Source organism: Culex quinquefasciatus, chromosome 3 (assembly GCF_015732765.1).
Source record: "Culex quinquefasciatus strain JHB chromosome 3, VPISU_Cqui_1.0_pri_paternal, whole genome shotgun sequence".
Taxonomy (NCBI): domain Eukaryota; kingdom Metazoa; phylum Arthropoda; class Insecta; order Diptera; family Culicidae; genus Culex; species Culex quinquefasciatus.
In genome coordinates this window covers 78,743,273-78,766,990 of record NC_051863.1, presented here as the reverse complement: position 1 = coordinate 78,766,990, position 23,718 = coordinate 78,743,273, and the positions used below count along the sequence as shown (strand labels likewise).

Sequence of the window (23,718 nt, the reverse complement as noted above, 5' to 3'; positions counted from 1 at the left end):
TAAAAATGTTTCAGCTTTTTACGGAGATATGTTTCAAACGTTTTTTTGCGAAAATTTTGTTTCGGATAGGACCCATATCGCCAAACAATAAAATAACCCCTTTTCTGGTTTGTTTTGCAATTAATAGTTCGAAAAATACTAAGTTTCGGCAAAAAAATCAGATGAAAAACAATTTGCGATACCATACTTTAAAAATTATATAAAAATCAAATATTGTTGAGCTTCAAGCTTCTTTAAAAAAAAAGATTATTTACGCCAGAAAATGCATTCTAAAAAGTTTTCGGTTGATTGAACGCATATTTATGATGAAATTCTATTGCTTCTTGGATATTTTTTTTGCATCCTGACAATTAAAAATTTAATTTCTTTTTATAATCGCAATGTTTTACTGATTTGCTTTTGTAAAACTAATTCTTGTTTTCACTATTTGATTGTTCACCCTCAGTTGGGATGCGTCATCCTAGAGAATAAAGAACACGATATGGTCGAATAAAGGTACTGTGAACGGACACAGAGGATAAATCCAAATATGGCTTCATCCATAAAGTACGTCACGCTAAAATCAGCCAAAATTCCCCCCCCCCCCCCTCCACCCCTTTGTCACGTTTTCGCTATATTTTTTACACGCAATGTCACACTTTCTCAGACTCCCCCCTCCCCTCCTAGAGCGTGACATACTTTATGGATGACGCCTATTGACGAGAGCGTTATTATCATGGGTTCATTTTTAAAACTATTATTCAACCACAAAAAAAGTGCCGATATCGAGACTCGAACCCAAGTCCTTTGACATATGGGTGATTCTCCGCCAACTCACACAGCAGTTGCCCCGACCCCTCTTCGATTTGCGTGAAACTTTGTCCTAAGGGGTAACTTTTGTCCCTGATCACGAATCCGAGGTCCGTTTTTTGATATCTCGTGACGGAGGGGCGGTACGACCCCTTCCATTTTTGAACATGCGAAAAAAGAGGTGTTTTTCAATAATTTGCAGCCTGAAACGGTGATGAGATAGAAATTTGGTGTCAAAGGGATTTTTCTGTAAAATTAGACGCCCGATTTGATGGCGTACTCAGAATTCTGAAAAACGTGTTTTTCATCGAAAAAAACACTAAAAACGTTTTAAAAATTCTCCCATTTCCCGTTACTTGACTGTAAAAAATTTTGGAACATTTTAAAATTTCGTGATTTTTCTGACTTTGCAGAGTTATTTTTTAGAGTGTAACAATGTTCTACAAAAATGTAGAGCAGACAATTACAAAAATTTTGATATATAGACATCTGGGATTTGCTTATAAACATCACGAGTTATCGCGATTTTACAAAAAAAAAAAGTTTTGAAAAAGTTGGTCGTCATCGATCAAGGCCGTTTATGGTCACCCGCGACAGACACGGACGACGAAACAAATAGAAACGCAAAAAGAAACTTTTTCAAAACTTTTTTTCGTAAAATCTTAATAACTCGTGATGTTTATAAGCAAACCCCTTATGTTTATATATCAAATTTTTTGTAATTGACTGCTCTACAATTTTGTAGAACATTGTTACACTCTAAAAAATAACCCTGCAAAGTTAGAAAAAAACACGAAATTTTAAAATGAAAAATGTTGTTCTAAATGAAAAAATTACCCTTCTGGGTCAATCTAGATTTGAAAAGTACATTAAATTTCCCATAAAATGACATGTTCCAAAATTTTTTACAGTCAAGTAACGGAAAATAGGAGAATTTTTAAAACTTTTTTAGTGTTTTTTTTTGATGAAAAATACGTTTTTTCGGAATTCTGAGTACGCCATCAAATCGGGCGTCTAATTTTACATAAAAGTCTCTTTGACACCAAATTTCTATCTCATCACCGTTTCAGGCTGCAAATTATTGAAAAACACCTCTTTTTTCGCATGTTCAAAAATGGAAGGGGTCGTACCGCCCCTCCGTCACGAGATATCAAAAAACGGACCTCGGAATCGTGATCAGGGACAAAAGTTACCCCTTAGGACAAAGTTTCACGCAAATCGAAAAGGGGTCGGGGCAACTTTTCCCGATTTCGTGTGAGTTGGTAGAGAATTACCCATATTGAACCGCGCCTCTGCCGAATCGGCTATTAAAGTTCGGTGAATATGAGATGGTCATTTGGCAATATAAGCCACTCAATGGGATGAACTCAAATGAACACAATTTCGTGGTGGTCCACCCGCGAGAGTTTTATTCTTCCATTTAATTTTGGTAGAGCTATTCTCACGGCTTTCTTCTGTGGGTGTTGCACAGAAACAAAAATAACGCAGAGAAAAATACTGACAAAGTCAAAATATTTTAAATAGAGTTTTCAGTTTCATCAATTTTTATGATAAACAAAAACTTTTTGAATTCTTAAATTGGCTACATTTTTCTGGCCCACCCTACCGGTCCCCTTCCTGTTTCCTTGGAGTGTCCCTTCCGCGGCACGACTCGGGCTGCCAGTGCCAGTTACAAGTGTATTTTTTGTACTTTCACACGCCAACTTTCAGGACCCAGAATCTAGATTGCGATGGATGGCAGCGATGGGACGAGTAACTGAGTTTACCGCTCGGTCTCTCGGAATAACAAGGGTGTCCTCGCCCGAGGGTGCCTTCCGGTGTGTGTGTGTGTGTGCGCCTTAGAAGGTAGGTGAGTGGGTGTGGTGGTTGGGGTGGAATGACGAGAAACAGAAATGTCCACCTAAACACAAAAAGTCTAATTTATTCCAAGTGGTGACGCACACCAGCCAAAGGGAAATGAAAGTTGTTGAGAAGAGAGAGAGAGAGAAAGAGATATTGTATCCATTTTTAACTAAATTATAACGATCGTTTAAGCTAACTTTTACATGCCAAAGCAGTCCATTTGGGCTCTTTTTTGTCTTTGTTTGAAGAAACGGGACAGCAAGCCCCAGCCGGTGGCGTCGAAGGGGTTGAATTTCAAAAACTGGGCCCTGTCACGTGATGCCCCCCGTAATTAATTCAGTTAGGTGGAATATCTCTTTCAAATTCTGCTCTGGTTAAACGATGTTGGTGACGGCCGGTTGTCATGTAACAGTTGACGAATAAACGCTCTCTTGTTTGGGACAACTTGTGTCACATTGCCAACTGACGAATTAATTCTTAAAGCTCGCATTCAGAGTGAAAACCAGTTTTGTAGAAAATTTCAAATGTTCAGTCAGTGAATGGAATAAATCGGTTGACAATATCTTTTCATTGAGAGCGGTATTGTAATGTCTAAATGAAGTTTTTCTTTTTGGATCAACCCTTTTTCTCTATGACAACCAATTCGTCTCTTTTTGGACAAACCCCTGTTCACTCAATTGCCAAACCATTGATAATAGGTACAAAGGTCCATTGTGGTATGTGGATGAACGAATATACACAAATAAACGAAAAAGTGACAAGAAATTAGGTTTGTTTGAAATAGAAAAAAAAATGCAAATATCTTTGATTGATGAGCATTTAGTATTCGTAATAAGAACGATCTTAGTCTCAAGTGAAAGAAAAAAATATATAATAATGAGCTTTTTGTGTGAGGGGAATTGTGGTGTGCCAAAAAAAAAATTTCAAAGTTTTATGGTCCAAATTTTTTGAATATGTCGGATTGGTTATGGTTCACATTTGAACTCAATTTGACCGTTATCAAGATTCAAATAATACTAAAGGGATAATAATATATGATAAAAAAACCTTATGGGCACATTCTACTTGTGCTTGCTTGTGAAAGTTATTTTCCTCAATTAAGTTCAATACCAATGCTTCTTTCTACCCTTTCCTCCTTCAATAAAGACTTCCATGTGCTACATCAAACAATTTACAAAGCCCAACCCATTAACTGAAAAGTAACATTTCACATAAAATTTGACGCGCAAGCATCTGAGCACCCTCATCTTCTCTTACTCTCTGGCAGGTCGTTCACGCAAAAGCTAATTTCGCTCGTAAACAGCTCACATCCAGCCAGGCCGTTGGACCACTACGATACGGAATAATGACGACGACGACGACGCTACCGACGAGGGCGCATGAAAAGCTTTTAGCCCTGGAACCCATTCCCGGCTTTTTCAGCTCTCCAGCACCACCACTACCACCACCTCAATTGACACAGTTATCGTTTTAGAGCCGTTTCCCATGATATTTTGAAGGAGAAGCGCTCCTTGCTCTCTCTGGCAGCGAACCAACCTACAACTCAAAGTCCCACATTATTCGCATCACATCGTTCCCATTAGCGTGTGAGATCCGCTTGATGTGTGTGAGTGTATGTGTGTGTACTTCCTGACGCCACCCAGATTTGTTCCGTCTTCCCACGCGGACCATGCGTTTTTCCCCGTCTCGTCTTCTTTGCCCGCATCAATGTGTACCGTGAATCGGAAGCCGGTGGAAAATGGGAATGGTCTGAAACGTCACCTAGCGGGATTGAAAAACTTTTCTGAGACTTAAAAGTTAAAAGATCACTTTTTTGCCTTCCTCACTGAGGTGGTAAGGCTATAATCCTGCTCTAAAAATGAACTTTTTATAAAAAGCTCAGAGACCCACCTTCATGTCTACATATCGACTCAGAATCGAAAACTGAACAAATGTCTGTGTGTATGTGTGTGTGTATGTATGTATGTGACCAAAATTCTCACTGAGTTTTATCAGCACTGCACGGAGAAAAAAGAGTTCCCAAAATCGTGAAACAAGCGTTCATGAAATTGAGAACCACGAACAAAGTGTTCAAATCGCATGGTACGTTATTGAAAAACGTTCCATGGAATTTGAACACTTTGTTCGTGGTTCCCATTTTCATGAACGCATGTTCACAATTTTCGGAACTCTTTTTTCTCCGTGTGGCTGAACCGATTTTGACCAAACCAGTTGCAATCGACTTGGTATAGGGTCCCATACATCGCTTTTGAATTGTTCGAAATCTCGATAACTAGTTCAAAAGTTATGTATAAAAATGTGTTTTCACATATAACCGAATCTCATTTAAATGCATGTAAACGATATCCGGATCCATCATCCGACCCATTGTTTGTTTAGGTAATCGAGAGAATTGGGCTACTAATGAGACGTAACGCAGGGGGGACGGAAGGAGCTTATGACAATCAAATAAACAAACTCAAACTTTTTGACAGTTTGGCAACATTTGTTTGCAGAAACGTCAACCTGATAGCGTAAAACAAGCTTGTGATTTAAATCAATAGGTTAATTCTCCGCCAACTCACATAGCAGGTCCGTTTTTTGATATCTCGTGACGGAGGGGAGGTACGACCCCTTTTATTTTTGAGCATGCGAAAAAAGAGGTGTTTCTCAATAATTTGCAGCCTGAAACGGTGATGAGATAGAAATTTGAAGTCAAAGGAACTTTTATGTAAAATTAGACGTCCGATTTGATGGCGTACTCAGAATTCCGAAAAAAAAGTATTTTCATCGAGAAAAACACTTAACAAATTTAAAAACTCTCCCATTTTCCATTACTCGACTGTAAATTTTTTTAGAACATATCATTTTAAGGAAAATTTAATGTACTTTTCGAATCTACATTGACCTAGAAGGGTCGTTTTTTCATGTAGAACAAACATTTAAATTTGAAACTTTCGTATTTTTTCTAACTTTGCAGGGATATTTTTTTGAGTGTAATAATGTTCTACACAGTTGTAGAGCAGACAATTACAAAATTTGATATATAAACGCAAGCTAAACCCGAAAAACTTCGTCTTGTCTCTTTTCATTTCTTGACGTTTTTAGCTTATTTGCTTCTTATTCAGCCTCCTGTGATCAAATTTGATTTTTCGTAACTTTTCCCATACAACCTGCAGATTTCCCGGAATCGATTCCAGAGTGGCCAAAGTTGTCACTTCTTGGCGTAAGAACCTTCCTTGAACTTATACGAACCCAACGCTACAAATAGCACCTCGATCCGATGCTCTGTATTGAACTGATTCGCGTTCGAGCAAAACCGTCTAAATTTTTTATATTAAGGGGTCATCACGAGTTATCGCGATGTTACGAAAAAAAAGTTTTGAAAAAGTTACTTTTTGCGTTTCTCTATGTTTCGTCGTCCTTGTCCGTCGCTGGTGACGATGAACGGCCATGATCGACGACGACCAACTTTTTCAAAACTTTTTATCGTAAAATCGCGATGATGTTTATAAGCAAACCCCTTATGTTTATTTATCAACATTTTTGTAATTGTCTACTCTACAACTTTATAGAACATTATTACACTCTTAAAAATAACCCTACAAAGTTAGAACAAACACGAAATTTTAATATGATTTTTTTTGTTCTAAATGAAAAAATGACCCTTCCAGATCAATGTATATTCGAAAAGTACATTAAATTTCCCTTAAAATGATATGTTCCAAAAAAATTTAGAGTCGAGTAACGGAAAATGGGAGAGTTTTTAAAACTTTTTTAGCGTTTTTCTCGATGAAAAATCCAACAAAAAAAAACATTTTAAATATCAGAGGGTAGAGCGACCGTTACTGAGTTGTGGCGCTGTGTTGCGTTCGTGAAGTTGAACGGTGCGGGTCGCGGTCATGACGTAAGATTTTCGTTGCCGTTTCCGTCTTTGTTGTCCCCCCGATTGCGTTTGTTTTTCTATCCGGGCGGTTTCGCGGAGTTTGACAGTTGCGTTCGTGAAGTTGAACGGTGTGCGTCGCGGTCATCACGCAAGATTTTCGTTGCCGTTTCCGTCTTGTTGTCCCCCAGATTGTCTTTGTTTTTCTATCCGGGCGGTTTCGCGTTTTCGCTTTTTCGAATATTATTTGGTTTTATCTTTCCACAGCCGGCTGTCTAAGATTGAATCATTTATTCTAAATCAACACCAAATAACCGGGAAAAGTCTCATCCGCATCATCCGACTGTTTGCCTTGAGAATTCATAATCCATCACACTATTAAACAAAATTTATTGATTATTGGGCCGCATCATCATCCTCTATGATGAATCTTGGCCATTACCTTTACCCACTAACAAAATCCCAAGTAGAAGTAGTTTTCCGGCACACGTGGGGGTGTGGATATCGTATAGAACCCACCCTTGGTAGCAACCTGTGCTAACTAACATTCCCGTCCCAATCCCCCGAGATCTACAAACTGACATGGCGGGCGCCGTTGGTGGCCAACGACTGTTACCTATTTGCTCCAGATCTAGTTTTGATGATCTTGATGTTTTATCTTTTCAGCGCATTCATACATGCTGTTGATAAGGAAACACCATTAGATCGTTGAAGCGTATGACCGGTTGTATTGATAGGATATTACGGTCCTGTTCAGCAACGGAGAAGGACAACCATGGGTGGTCTCTCATGCTCATGCTCATGCTCAGAGGGTAGAGCGACCGTTACTATAACTAGCGTGTTCTCTTCTTTTATGTCGTCATTGCCAGCAGCGGCATTCTCTTCAATCACTCTTTCTCTTTTCCTCACGGGAATGTGTAAAGAAAAACTAGAACCTGGTAATTTATTTTGCTGAGAATATCGTGACGGAAAATTGAGAGATTAAACTTCTGGTTTGATAATCGTAGTCACTGAGAAAAATAAGCTTGATATTTTTACAACACTGCGTGTTAGAATTTTTTTACCAGTTATGAAAAAAAATAAAAATAAAATAAGTATAAAAATTAAAATTATGAGCCATGATTTCAAAATTTCAATGAAAAAAGTGTTTAAAAATGCATTATACACCTTTCCAGTTGTTTGCCATCATTAGTTTCCAAAATATCTATCTGTTGAGGAAAATTTCATTTTTCGCAAAAAATAAAATTTTGTGGTCCTGTACATTGGAATCTCATGAAAATTCAAAACATTTTTAAGCAAGCCCAAACATGCTAAATATGATTATCAATAGAGAAAAATGCATTTTAGATTGTTTTCAGTTGACTAGACTTCTATTTTCATCAAAATTTTGAAGTTTTGAATTTTTTTTTTGCTCCCTGATTTTTCAGACCAATTTTATAGGGGAGGAGGGCCTTTGAAAAAGTCATTCTATTTTTTACAATTTTCAATGAAATTCGTTAATTTTAATCAACAAGTTGTTAGAAATTGGCATGAAATGAAAAATCTGGCACTGAGAAGGATGAATTTTTATTCTGGCTGACACTTGAAAAATCTTGCGTTCCCAGATTCATCTGGAAACCTGGCAACCCTGGTCCTATGCAACAAAACAGTTTATCTGATATAAAATTTCTATTTCTTCATGATTTCAAGCCAGAAATGATTTAAAAAATGGATTCAAGTGAAAATTCAGAAAAAAACTAACTTAATCCACCTATGTCGTTGGAGCCTTCCTCACAACAATAGCTGTACACAAGTTTCATCTATTTTTTAGATCCGGCTTCCAAAAAGTACATCAATATTACTAAAGTGGCCATATCTCGAGACAGGGTTGCCAGATCTTCAATGTTTTGGACTCATTGGAAAGGTCTTTTGATAAACTAACCAACAATAGGTCGGATGGTGGATCCGGACATAGTTTACATACATTTAAGTGAGATCCGGCTTCAAAAAAGTACATCAATATCACTTAAGAGGCCATATCTCGAGACAGGGTTGCCAGATCTTCAATGTTTTGAACTCGTTGGAAAGGTCTTTTAATAACCTAACCAACAATAGGTCGGATGGTGGATCCGGACATAGTTTACATACATTTAAGTGAGATCCGGCTTCAAAAAAGTACATCAATATCGCTTAAGGGGTCATATCTCGAGACAGGGTTGCCAGATCTTCAATGTTTTGGACTCGTTGGAAAGGTCTATTGATAACCTAACCAAAAATAGGTCGGATGGTGGATCCGGACATAGTTTACATACATTTAAGTGAGATCCGGCTTCAAAAAAGTACATCAATATCACTTAAGAGGCCATATCTCGAGACAGGGTTACCAGATCTTCAATGTTTTGGACTCGTTGGAATGGTCTTTTGATAACCTAACCAACAATGGGTCGGATGGTGGATCCGGACATAGTTTAAATACATTTAAGTGAGATCCGGCTTCAAAAAAGTATATCAATTTCACTTAAGTGGCCATATCTTGAGACAGGGTTGCCAGATCTTCAATGTTTTGGACTCGTTGGAAAGGTCTTTTAATATCCTAACCAACAATAGGTCGGATGGTGGATCCGGACATAGTTTACATACATTTAAGTGAGATCCGGCTTCAAAAAAGTACATCAATATCACTTAAGGGGCCATATCTCGAGACAGGGTTGCCAGATCTTCAATGTTTTGGAATCGTTGGAAAGGTCTTTTGATGACCTAACCAAAAATAGGTCGGATGGTGGATCCGGACATAGTTTACATACATTTAAGTGAGATCCGGCTTCAAAAAAGTACATCAATATCACTTAAGAGGCCATATCTCGAGACAGGGTTGCCAGATCTTCAATGTTTTGGACTCGTTGGAAAGGTCTTTTAATAACCTAACCAACAATAGGTCGGATGGAGGATTACATACATTTAAGTGAGATCCGGCTTCAAAAAAGTACATCAATATCACTTAAGGGGTCATATCTCGAGACAGGGTTACCAGATCTTCAATGTTTTGGACTCGTTGGAAAGGTCTTTTGATAACCTAATCAACAATGGGTCGGGTGGTGGATCTGGACATAGTTTACATACATTTAAGTGAGATCCGGCTTCAAAAAAGTACATCAATATCACTTAAGGGGCCATATCTCGAGACAGGGTTGCCAGATCTTCAATGTTTTGGACTCATTGGAAAGGTCTTTTGATAACCTAACCAACAATAGGTCGGATGGTGGATCCGGACATAGTTTACATACATTTAAGTGAGATCCGGCTTCAAAAAAGTACATCAATATCACTTAAGAGGCCATATCTCGAGACAGAGTTGCCAGATCTTCAATGTTTTGGACTCGTTGGAAAGGTCTTTTGATAACCTAACGAACAATGGGTCGGATGGTGGATCCGGACATAGTTTACATACATTCAAATGAGTTCCGGCTTCAAAAAAGTATATCAATATCACTTAAGTGGCCATATCTCGAGACAGGGTTGCCAGATCTTCAATGTTTTGGACTCGTTGAAAAGGTCTTTTGATAACCTAACCAACGATGGGTCGGATGATGGACTCGGACATAGTTTACATACAGTTAAGTGAGATCCAAATATATGTGAAAACACATTTTTATACATAACTTTTGAACTACTTATCGAAACTTCAATCGGTATAAAACTCGATCTATGGGACCCTAAACCAAGTCGAATGCAACAAGTTCGGGTCAAATCGGTTCAGCCAGTGCCGAGAAACGTGAGCTAGTTTGTTGGTCACATACATACATACACACACACATACACACACACATACACACACACATACACACAGACATTTGTTCAGTTTTCGATTCTGAGTCGATATGTATACATGAAGGTGGGTCTACGACGTTTTTATACGAAGTTCATTTTTAGAGCAGGATTATAGCCTTACCTCAGTGAGGAAGGCAAAAGGATGTCGTATTGTTTCGCCGTCTCGGAATATTGAAAAATTCACTTCGGATTCGTAAACAAAAAATAATAAAAATAATAATGGTTTGGGCAACTGCTGTAAGAGTTGGACAACTGACAAAATTGTGTACAAAATGGTAGTAGTAGCTTCTTTTAGTTAAAAAAAACCTTTTGACATCCGTCCCTATCGGGATTTTTTTTGCAGTATTCGAGTAAATTTTATTGTAAGAAGCATTTCTGATTGCAACTTGATTTCTGATAAATTACAAAGGTCCACTTTTTTGCATTTTTGATTCAACGGAAATTTTGACCAGGAACTTGTGACGTAATCGGTACGAACACGCATCCCTTCTCCAGTGAGAAAGGCTACCCAGGAAGGAAACTCTTTCATGTGCGCGTTGGCATCATCATCGAAAAATGTACACAAAGCCGTCGTCTGGTGGGGTCAGCGGGAAGGAGGTGCTCCTCGGATTGGAAGGTTGAAAGCTCTATTTTATCTCTCCAGCATCCATGTTTCACTCTTTGAAGCTCCCCTTCCGGATAACACTTTTTCTCGGCATGCAAACATATGGCGTTAGGGTGGTTTAGAATATGGTTTATTTGTTTCATAAATTTTGAATTTGAAAGTTACAAAAAACTTTCTTGTTTCAAATGTACTAGTAGCGCACCGTAGAAAGCATCAAACAGATCACCCTATTGCCCTCTAACATTTACGCAATTGGCAACCTCTCAGCCGTCGTCATCGGTTGGTGGAAGGAGGAAAGATGGTGATGCGATAAATACGGTTTACGGGGCAAAAAAGGGACACTCCGTCACTTGATTGGCCGGGTACTTTCATCCGACAACGTAACAGGAAAAAGCATATGATAGACACTCATCCCCACTCCCCCCTCGCCTCGTCCGGCCAGCTGACAAACGGTGACTGTGACTGTTGGATGTTATGTAATCCCATCGCCCTTTTTTATCTGGCCAATCCAATTGCTTTCATCGGGCTTTTCATCCGTTTAACTAGGTTAAGGGTAGGCAATTTGTGTTTGTCGGCTTGGAAGTTATGGTAGTTTTTAACAGCCTCATTTAATTATCAAACATGTTAGCAGAACGCTGACGGGGATATTTAATTAAAATAATTCAAGTAAAAGTTATAGTTGAAAAATTCGTTTTCAGAATGAAACCTGACACCTAAGCAGAACCCCTTCCCCCTCCCCAATTTGAAACCCCACACATTCAAGAGGCAATTTCCCATCAGCCACGAGCCATGTTCTTCAACTCCTTTGATGTGACAACACACACTCCACGTGTACAGCGAGCGTTTATGATTTTGTTTGCCCGCGACATGCGTGTAATATGAATATTGCCAATAAAAGTGGCAAGAGGGATAGAGACACTAACTTCATTCTACGTCATGTCTTCATGATCACCTTATGAAGCGTTAGTGATGATAAAATTGCTTTTCAAGATGAAAATGGAGCAATTTTAGTTTAGATATTTCGAACGGTCAAAATATTTCTATGAATAGATTTCACCTAAAATTAAATCGTTAAAAAAAGTTTTTTTTTGAAACAAATATTTTAAAGTTTTGACGAAATTCAGTCTGTAATCCGCTAAAATCACCGTCTCCTAGCGAAGCGATTAAAAATTCAAAATATCCAAAAATATTGAAGATATTTTACAGACTGCAACTTCCAGACCATAATTTGCATTCGCATTCTGTTTTTCAACTCCATAAGCAAGCAAATACATATCTTGTCTAATTTACTCAAAGCATTGCCAGACCCCTTCTTACACTAACGATATGCAAAATAAATTGATTCTAATTTCACGCTTCACACTTTCAATCAGTGCAGGAAAAGAAAAAAACAGAAGAAACTTAATCCAAACCAACAAAAAAATCTGCTCATTGCAGGGGCAACAAAAACACTATTAGTCACTCTCTGCAGATTATCGTGACATCACTTTTCCATTTTCTGCGCTTGAATAAATTATCGTGCTCTCTTGGCGACGGCTGCGGCGACGACGACGACGACGGTGGCAGCGTCGAGGGCAGTCACATTTTCATTTGACACTCGGTCGTCGTCGTGACAGGAGAGAAAACAGAAGAAAGTGAAGCCACGAAATCACGTTCCTTCTGCGGCTCTAAGCTTTGGGCACAGATCCGTCGGTTGGTTCATAATCCAGAGTGCCAGGAGATAGTGGAAATGCATGATTACAATTTAGAATTTTTCTCTCTTTTAATGTTTTCTGCGTTGTCGTGTGAGTTTGTGAAAAATGCAATGACATTTCGTGTTTGCAAAATGGGGGAACATTTATGCTGCGAAATCATTTTGCACACTCAGGTATATTAAAAAGTAGCTCCACAAAATTGTTCAACTACTTTCGCTTAGCACATTTTCTCAAAAAAATAATTTAAAAAAAAACCCACGCTTCATACAGAAAGATATCCAGGTTTTTAAGCAAAGATGGCGTTACGAATGGTTTACATGCAAAATGTCAAAATAGCGCAGTGGCACCAACATTTAAAAAACAGTGTGGCTGTCATGTCATGGAACACTTTTTTTTGTAATTTTGGTACCACTGCGTGCACCGTTTGTAACGCCATCTTCGCTTAAAAATGTGGATAGACGGTTGTCTGAAACTTAAAAAAAGTATCCGTTTGGTTTATGGATGGGCTCATTTACTGAAAATGCCTCTATGATATTTGTGAATTCGGTTTTAATAACACTTAAAGTTAGAACATTTCTGGAGTTTTTTTTTTTTTTTGAACAGGTTCAATAAACCAAATTTTCAGTATTTGCTTTTGGGGTATTTGTTTATACCCCTGACTCAAAGCGGTTTCAAAAACACCCAGAAAGCAAAAACTGGAAAATTGGTTTATTGAAACTCCATATTTCTAATTAAGAAACAGATATCATTTTCCCTAACGGAAAAAATTCCAAACGATCCAAAAAGACAGGAAATTGAGAAAAATGAAAATGAAAATTGCACAAGTACTTTTTGCAATTCCGTTGTGAAACTTCTTACTTTTTCTGTGTTTTTGAAAAAAAATTATTGAAAAAATGTTTTCTTGACCGCCCTAACGTGCATAAACCCTTATGGGAACCCTTATGGGAAAAAATACAATTCCAGTTCAAATTATGGTCCGTCCTTACGGAGAGTTTTTTTTTATAACGTACTACGTGTTACGCTCCATACAACGTGTTACGTGTTACAATCCATACAAAAAAATGTGGAAATTTTGTTACAAGAGGAGAAGAGGGTTGAAAACATCAAATCTCCCTTAGCTCTTGTTGTTTGCATTGGAAATTTCTGTATTATTACACCATCAATTTACATTTTTATTTAATTTTTTGATTGCGTGGCTTAGAAAATTTTTGCTACAAATATTATAATTTAAAATTTAATTTAGGATTCTCGGTTTTTCGAACTGGAAATGATCATGTTCCAGTGAGATTTCTGTCATTTTTCGACATTTTAGCTCATAAACACGGTGAAAAAAAAATGCAATTCTGTCGTGAAACTACTTACTTTTTCTGTAAGCCTACTTTTCTATACCAAAAAATAACAAAATCGAATAGTAACACTTTTCAAAATAAATGCTGAAAAGTAATATTTTTAAAAAAATTGTTTGATTCAAACGGTTAATTGACAAAATACACGAACATTTGACTTAAGAGCGAGTCCACGATCAAAGCATACCCATCTCGCATCGACCTCACCAATCTGCCTTTCAGGGGTTGTTTGTACATATAAAACTAGCATCTGGCCAAAATATGAGCACTCTAGGTCAACGGGAAGTGGGGCTAATCGGGACACAAAGTTTGAAGGTTCAAAACCGTCAAAAATCTTAAAAAGGCTATAACATAGGATTCAATTTATTTTCAATGTGGGTAATTCTCCGCCAACTCACACAGCAGTTGCCCCGACCCCTCTTCGATTTGCGTGAAACTTTGTCCTAAGGGGTAACTTTTGTCCCTGATCACGAATCCGAGGTCTGTTTTTTGATATCTCGTGACGGAGGGGCGGTACGACCCCTTCCATTTTTGAACATGCGAAAAAAGAGGTGTTTTTCAATAATTTGCAGCCTGAAACGGTGATGAGATAGAAATTTGGTGTCAAAGGGACTTTTATGTAAAATTAGACGCCCGATTTGATGGCGTACTCAGAATTCCGAAAAAACGTATTTTTCATCGAAAAAAAACACTAAAAAAGTTTTAAAAATTCTCCCATTTTCCGTTACTCGACTGTAAAAAATTTTGGAACATGTCATTTTATGGGAAATTTAATGTACTATTCGATTCTACATTGACCCAGGAGGGTCATTTTTTCATTTAGAACAAAATTTTTCATTTTAAAATTTCGTGTTTTTTCTAACTTTGCAGGGTTATTTTTTAGAGTGTAACAATGTTCTACAAAGTTGTAGAGCAGACAATTACAAAAATTTTGATGTATAGACATAAGGGGTTTGCTTATAAACATCACGAGTTATCGCGATTTTACGAAAAAAAGTTTTGAAAAAGTTACTTTTGGCGTTTCTCTTTGTTTCGTCGTCCGTGTCTGTCGCGGGTGACCATGAACGGCCATGATCGATGACGACCAACTTTTTCAAAACTTTTTTTCGTAAAATCGCGATAACTCGTGATGTTTATAAGCAAACCCCTTATGTCTATACATCAAAATTTTTGTAATTGTCTGCTCTACAACTTTGTAGAACATTGTTACACTCTAAAAAATAACCCTGCAAAGTTAGAAAAAACACGAAATTTTAAAATGAAAAATTTTGTTCTAAATGAAAAAATGACCCTCCTGGGTCAATGTAGAATCGAATAGTACATTAAATTTCCCATAAAATGACATGTTCCAAAATTTTTTACAGTCGAGTAACGGAAAATGGGAGAATTTTTAAAACTTTTTTAGTGTTTTTTTCGATGTAAAATACGTTTTTTCGGAATTCTGAGTACGCCATCAAATCGGGCGTCTAATTTTACATAAAAGTCCCTTTGACACCAAATTTCTATCTCATCACCGTTTCAGGCTGCAAATTATTGAAAAACACCTCTTTTTTCGCATGTTCAAAAATGGAAGGGGTCGTACCGCCCCTCCGTCACGAGATATCAAAAAAACGGACCTCGGTTTCATGATCAGGGACAAAAGTTACCCCTTAGGGCAAAGTTTCACGCAAATCGAAGAGGGGTCGGGGCAACTTTTCCCGATTTCGTGTGAGTTGGTAGAGAATTACCCATATTCAAAATGCATCTGAAAGAGCTTACAAAATGCAACAAAATGCAGGAAGAAGCATCCCAATTGGTTAAATCTAAAGAGAGTTATTGGCATTTTAGTGAAAAAATAGCATAATTTTTAAACTCAAATAAAAAAGTGTTCCATCCAGATATCAACTCGGTTCGACCTGCAGCTTGTAAGGGACATCGGAGACTGAGAACGCTTTGGGTTACGCAGTTTAACATATTAAATAGTTACTTTTACTTTAAGTGATTTTTTTTATTGTAAATTTTTCTCGGGATACCCCTTAGATCCCATTTGCTGGTGGTTATTTTATCATATTCGTGTTCCTGAGACAATTTCACAATAGAAACATGCATAAAAATTTATATTTTCATCCATTTTAGCCCTTTAAAAAATTAAAGTTAAAAAAATCTTCGATTCACATTTATTGAAAATCAAGTTCGTTTCCTACGATACCAGGTGACACCAGAAAAAAGCAGCTTCTTAATTTTTTTTAACTTTCATTTTTTAAAGGGCTCAAATGGATCAAAATAAACATTTTTATGCATGTTTCTATTGTGAAATTGTATCAAGAACACGAATATGGTAAAATTATCACCAGAAAATGGGATCTAAGGGGTCTCCCGAGCAAAAATTTACAATCAAAAAAATCACTTAAAGTAAAAGTGTCTATTTAATATGTTAAACTGCGTAACCCAAAGCGTTCTCAGTCTCAGATGTTAGTCCCAGATGTCCCCTACAAGCTGCAGGTCGAACCGAGTTGATATCTGGATGGAACACTTTTTTATTCGAGTTTGAAAATTTTGCTATTTGAATTTTGAAAATAAATTGAATTTTGACTTAGTTATAGCCTTTTTAAGATTTTTGACGGTTTTGAACCTGGGATCAAACCCAAGCCGATTGGGTGAGAGGCAACCACGCTTAACCCTACACCACGGTCCCGGTTTTTTCTTAGGACACAGTTTATAAAGCATATAATGCTTACAAATTCCACAAAAAAAAAATATATAAAGACCAGAATTGGAATATTTTACTTACTTTAAATCCATTCAATGCTAGTTTATTAATTTTTGATTTAAACTAGGGATGGTCTTTTTTATTGCTAAGTTAATTAACGAAATCAGAGCATTTGCTCTGAAATCAATTCGTATTTTCAAATCTACTGACTTTATAGTGGGCTCATGTAATCATCGTAATGGTGACCGTTACCATTACATAATGCTAAAATGTGAGCTGTGCTGCCTTGGCCAGGGTGACAAAAAAACTAGGCACCACCAAACCACCCCGCAACGATCAGAGTGCAAAATTCTGCCAACACTGCCGTCTGTGGGCTCCGGGCAAGGTATTCCCTTCCGTTTATTTTTCACTATTATCATTTTATCTTTTGCCGCTTTCTCCTCGCCTTCTCGGATTATTATGAGTCATGCAGAATATTAAAAGAGACCCCCTTCCCCAACCACCCACTTCGACCGCGAACCGACCGACCTTCCGACCAAAAACCGGAAGTGAGTCGGCGTGTGTGTGAGTCAGAGGGGAGAGTGTAGTTTTCAGCAGCTGCCAAAGGTGTCAAAATCACACCGCTGCGCCGCGCCATGTCTCTTTGTCTGTGGTTTGCCCTTCTCGTTAGTATGGGTGGGTGTGTTTTTCCTCCCATCTGACGCGGTGGCGGTGTGTAAGTGTGTAATTTGTTTTTCCTTTGGCCTTTTGCTCTCTCCCTCTCTCTCATTTTCATTCTCTCTCTCTCTCACACACGAGCCTCGTTCAGCTTTATGTTTTCCTACTCGTGTGTAGCACGAATAAAAGGTATCAAACACAAAGATAACGTCGATATCGATTTTTCCTCTGTTGGGGCTTTTCCCACACTTATACAGAAACGAAACTGCTGTTGGGAGAGAGAACTTACTTCGCGGATAGAATTGGCCGCTACGACGGTGAGAAACAGCACCGGAGCGCACAAAGGGAAATAAAATCCTTCAAGTCAAAACTAAATAAAACAAGTGTGCTTCAACTCCTGCTGACGAGGCAGAGCTTCCAGCGATTTGTTTTGTAACTTTGCTTAGTGTACCGACAACAGGGGTTAATTGGGACAACTGCTTTTGCATAATATTTTGATGTGTTCGATTGGTTAATGTTATCCCAGACACAACGCTAAAATTAGTACAACTGTTGCCAAATTTTAAGCCTTCAAGCTGCTGTCCCTACGCATATCTCCCCTGTTGACGGTACCGTTATTAAAGGGCAAACAAGTGCAGTGATTTTTGGTGCAATTCGATATATTTGATAGAATGCAAAACAGACGATGAAACGAACAAGCAGAAAAAATAAAATCTCGTCATGTTCATTCCTCACTGAGGAAAGGCATCTTTATCACATCTTTATCAAAAACAAGTCTCAATTGAAAATTCTAAGCTTTAATGAAGTGTTTCAAAATTTTGGCAGAGAAAGTTTTGAGAAAGTCCTGGAAGGTTTATAGGGTTCAAGTTCAAATTGATTTACATTTTTTATACAAACTTTAATTCAAAAGGTCGGAAATATCACGATCTGCATTGTTCCTGAATTATCGTCACTCAAAAATTTGACGTTATTTTGGTGATGAAAATCATTTTTTCCTGATTACTTTTCTTCCGGAGGTTGTATCTCAACAAACAAAACAGTGAAAAATTTAGTGTAGATTTTTCACTGTATTCAATTTTCATTACGATTTTTCAAATGAAACATAAAATTTTTATTAAGTTTAAATAATTTCAATATGTTTGTTATGCATTTCTCACCTCAGTCACCAAAAAATTTGACCAAATTAAGTTTTCATCACACAAAGAAATGACTGGCAAAAACTAAAATTTCAACCATTTCGTTCACTTCAAAGAGCATGGTTATTATTTTTTCAAGTTGACAATGTGTGACAATGTGTAGAGAACTGCCGTTTTACGGCGATATGATGTATACGCCATTGAGGTGATTTTGCCGTAGACACGATTTTCTGTTTTTGTTCATTTTTTCTATTTAAAATGATTAATTTAAGGTCTGCTCTGTAGAAACTGTTAAAAAGTACAATAAAAATGTGGCCCCTACAAAATTTCTTGTTTTTTCCTATTCTCTACGATTTTAAACCACACACATCATTTGGCCGAAAAAATAGCAATAAAAAATCACTACTTTTTCTGCCCAATGGTGTATGTATACATTGCTCGATCAAAGCTGGCTTTATTATTTGTGCCAGTTATTTTGATAGCTGTGCGGATCCCGTAATGCATTGTCCACGTGGATACTTTAAGGGGGGAGGGTATTAGGGAGCGTTCTTTTATTACGTAACGCAGTTTGGGGGAGGGGGGGGATTCGGAGGCCGTGTTACGCTCCATACAAAATTTTTAAAATTTGTATGGAAATTTTGTTACGAGGGGCGGGGGTCTAAAATCCGATTTTTTGCGTTACGTAATAAAATAACGCTCCCTTGGCGATTGTCTACGCTCCATAAACACATTTTTTGCATGAACAATTGTCCGCAAGAGAGGTGGGTGGGTCTAGAATTTTCAAAAAAGTGTCTACGTGGATGTGGATAAGGTGTCATCCATTAAGTACGTCACATTAAAATCAGCCAAAATTTACTCCACCCCCCTTTGTCACGATTTCCCCTATGCTTTTAACACACAACGTCACGCTTGCTCAAAACCCCCTCTTCCCTCTGAACGTGACGTACTTTATGGATGACGCCTAATGGACGTCCCCTTAAGAATCAAATCGAAATAATGTAATAAAATATTGCCCAGTCTTGATTTAGTCCCAAAACCTCAAATCAACATTCAAACAGTATTGAATTTGACTTCTATCAATTCTCAATGTATACATACATCATGATGAGTAAAATTGGCGTATACATCATAGTTTGTTTGCTTAATAAAATGGGCCCCAGAGCAATTTTTTGAAAAAATCTTTCGTCAGGAGGTAGCTTTTAAGATTCTTTATCAGACTGTGCAATAAAATTGAAAATGTCCAAAATGGCGTATACATCATATCGCCGTAAAACGGCAGAGAAGCATTAGTTCGGAACAGTCATACTTAACTTTGCAAATATTTAAAAACATTGTTATATTTTGTGCCGGTACAGTTACAACGCGAACAAAAATTTTTTTTTTTAAGGAGCCGAAGAATCGGTCATTTTTAAAGTCTTAGAAACTAATTGATTGGAAATTTTCGGATCTTTAAAAACCAAATTTTATAGCTTGAAAAGTATCGTATTAACGAAAAAAAAAATTGTTTAGAGGCTGAAACTTCAATAAAAAGCATGCTATCAATATTTCTGTAAAGTACTTTTCAATTACCAATTTGATTTTACGACTATAAATTGATACCCGTGAGCTCTCCCTAGCAACATTTTAGGCTTTATCAAAGCTATCACAACCGCTATAAAACCTATCAGCCAAAACTCACATTGAAACCACTAAGTCGTAACAGCCTCCCCAGACTTTGATAAAACCTTAGTTAAAACCTATTCAGGAGTTAAGGAAAAGTGACATTTTATACGTCTTCAAACGTCTTATGCGAAAAAAGTTTTATTTTGGCAAAAAATAAGTCTTTGTCTTGCCAAATGATAAGATGGAGATGGTTATGAAATAAAAAAAAGATGGAGATGGTTTGCAAAAATGATGATGATAAATAATAAATATTTAAGGTTTTTAATGTTTGAAAATATTATTCTGCAATTCTTTGTAAAAAATGTTCAAATTATTTTTAAACATCTATCGCAATATTAACTATATCAGAAATTCATCATAAATGAGTGTTTTAGTCAAATTAAAATCAAATTTCTCAGTTCTCTAAGATGGCGGTCAATCACATTCAATCAGAACACGCGTTTAGATCCATATTTATGCACTACTAATTGGCCGTGTTAAAAGCTTTTTCAGGAGCTTGTGGTTTTAAGTATGCTTTTCGTATGCCTAATGGCACTTGACAGCTAAAACACCCTTGGTTTTAAAGAAGCATGCGATTAAACCGTTTGGCATGACATTGCTTTTGGGTTTTCAAGACTCTCTTAAAACATTCACCAAACCTTATTGAAAGCCATTTAGCTTTTATTGTCACAAGGTTTTATGTCCATAAAACTCTGTTAAACTCTGTTAGAACCTATTAATTAGCTCTTGCTTATTGGTTGCGGTGAATGCCCAAATTAAACTTTTAAGCAATCAAGATGCTACTATAAAACCCTAATGCACCTGTTATGTTATCGTAGCCCCGAGTAAGCCCGGATTCAGAATACCCTAATGCCATTTTAAGAAAATTCAGCACTTATACGTTTGAACCGATGCGTGTCCATTAATTCAAATTTTTTAAAATAGATTAAAAAATCTTTCTTTGAATTCATATGCACAATACCATCCACTACCAGTACGTGCTCCTTTCCTCTTAGATCTGCCCTAATGTGGTTGTGTGAAAATTTACAAAACTGTTGATAATTGATTAGGTTTAATCATTAGAATTAATTCTACAGCAAAAACTAAAAACAATTCAAGCGATATTCAAGTTTCAAAAGATGCCTTGGAAAATTCTCTACTACTTGGGAAACATTCTCTATTTTGGTGAAGATAGATAGAAGTCGTTCATTCATTTATGTGCAGTACATATAATAAACCTTCCTAAGCAAGTAATTATGTGTAAATCATGACACTTTTCCAAAAGTTACATTAGCTACATTGTAAATATAGCTTTTTTTTCGTTTTTATTCGAAATAAAAACATCTCAGTAATTTCAAGACACACGAAACTATCAAAAAATGAACCTTCCCCACACTACAGCACCTCACGCTGGCCACCCCTGCCTTGTTAAGCCATCGTGACGCAGCGTGGCTCCAAGTGTGCCGCAGGCAAGCAGGGTGGGTTGGGGTGGTGGAAGCATAACTGACTGTGTTGGTTGTGTTCCCAACCCTTGCGGGGTTTATTCAACGTCGTCGTAACAGAGACATTTGGTCCTGGCCAGGGTGGGTCTAGTGGGTGGTGGTGGTGGATGGAAACCGTTTTTGGGATGTTCTACTCTGTTCCACCGTTTTTCGTGTGGGTTGGAATGTTCTATACGTGTGGCACATAAACAACGGGCTTGTTGTTGGTGTGCGCTGTTTTGACGTTTCCCATCGCAGACAAATGCGATGACGGCCAGGCAGATGGATCAATATTCTTCGTTCTAAGCATTTGTTTTGAAGGATACGCGGCCAACGCGTTTTGGTTGCGAAATGTCAAGTGGAAATTTACGCTTGGGACAGTGTGATGATTCATAGCTTTTTTTTGGGAGGAGTTCGGTAATCGTATGCAAATAAATTCACGACGCAGTTTTGTGTCTAAACTTAATGGCATATCGTTATAGAGGAAAGCAGAGATTATCCTTGCCTGAGCTTGGTGCGTCGAACTCCACGTCACGACGAAGATCACGAACGCTGCTGGCCACCGTGACAACATTTCGAAATACTTTATAATCCGCTCACACTGTATCCTGAGCACCTCCTGAACCAGGACACACTCTCTAACCCCGGAACTCACACTCCGTGTCACTTCACTACAACTCACTAACTCGTCGTCGTCGGTGCTGCTTCTGCTGTAAAAACAACTTTTATTTTTTTGCTTCTCTATTCGAACTTCTTGATCCGTGAAATCGATTTTCACGAGACTCTGTTTTTCCTCGGCGCACTCTGTTTCAACTTATTTCGCCATACACCGCAACTTCAATACTTTGAACTCGCTACAGAGTTACAGAGAATTTATGTATCCGGACAGTCCGCACTCTGGAATGTCACCAGAGCCAAGAATCGATTCAACAATACATCAGCAATGGACGAAGCAACATTACTGCAGTAAAAGGCGAAAGAATGGAAACACTGAATAATCACATTACAAATCGATTTTATCCCGATTCTCAATCCGTGTGTGTTGTGTATCCTTGGGCGAGGAATTTTCTTCGACTTGTTCCGCCGACTCTTCCACAGACTTCGGACGAATCGGAAAATCCCTTACTCACAGTCACACTCACACAAACACAACCGCCACGGGAACCGGGTTTTCCCGGACACCTCCAAGTTTCGCAGGAAGTCCGCGGACCCAAATCCTCGTGTCGTCCGTCGTCGCAGGTTATGATTCACCGTGTTCCGTCACTTTAAGAATGACCGCGACCCCTCCCCTTCTCTCCTCCTCAATTCTCCTGCAGAGGAAGAATTACACCCAGACCCACACACGCACACGCAAAAACACACAGCCACAGCCGCACAAACCGTGTATTATTAAGGGGGAGACCGTTTTCAAAGATCTTGGGCAGGACACGTCCTTGCTTAGATGTGTTTCTCCATGCAACACGAGTTCGGAACTGGCGGAGGAATTCACGGAGCGAGCGCTCCAGCCAAATGTAAAATGGTGGCCAGGACTTTACGGCTGCTGAGAAACGGAAATGCTCTCGGGGAGAGTAAGTATAAGAGAGAGAGAGTGTTGGTGGTGGTTCCACAAAGGAACAGGGTGAATGCATTTGGTTAGCATGGGAAGCCAAGTTGGGGCGAGAAAGAGAATGATAGTAAAGGATCGGAAAAAGGATTTCCCCGAGCGAGTGGGTGGAATGTTGGGTGAACAATATTTGTATGAATCTAAATTTTATAGAGTATTTAGAAATTTTGGCCTCATTTTTTTGAACGTTCGTTTTTTTGTTTTAATTATTTTCCGTAGGGGAGTTTGGGGTAATATGGACAGAGGGGGTAATTTGGAAAATCACCTTTTCTTCGAATAAAAAGTGAAAACGGCAATTTTAGTAATAGAGCAGTTCTCTAGGATTTCGGTCATTCGAATTTTTTTGTATTTTTTAATTCGGCTGAAACTTTTTTGGTGCCTTCGGTATGCCCAAAGAAGCCATTTTGCATCATTAGTTTGTCCATATAATTTTCCATACAAATTTGGCAGCTGTCCATACAAAAATGATATGTGAAAATTCTAAAATCTGTATCTTTTGAAGGAATTTTTTGATCGATTTGGTGTCTTCGGCAAAGTTGTAGGTATGGATATGGACTACACTGGAAA

The 23,718-nt window shown here is 37.9% G+C and overlaps 1 protein-coding gene across 1 annotated transcript in view; it reads right to left on the bottom strand.

Moving 5' to 3' along the window:
- Window positions 1-23,038, bottom strand: part of LOC6047426 (amyloid-beta-like protein) — a 182,508-nt gene extending 159,470 nt beyond the window's left edge. The window contains 2 exon segments of the mRNA XM_038266253.1: window positions 22,054-22,509; window positions 22,691-23,038. Of these exon segments, the coding sequence (XP_038122181.1) occupies window positions 22,054-22,122 (69 nt within the window). The 5' untranslated portion in view covers window positions 22,123-22,509; window positions 22,691-23,038.
- Between the last annotated feature and the right edge of the window lie 680 nt (window positions 23,039-23,718).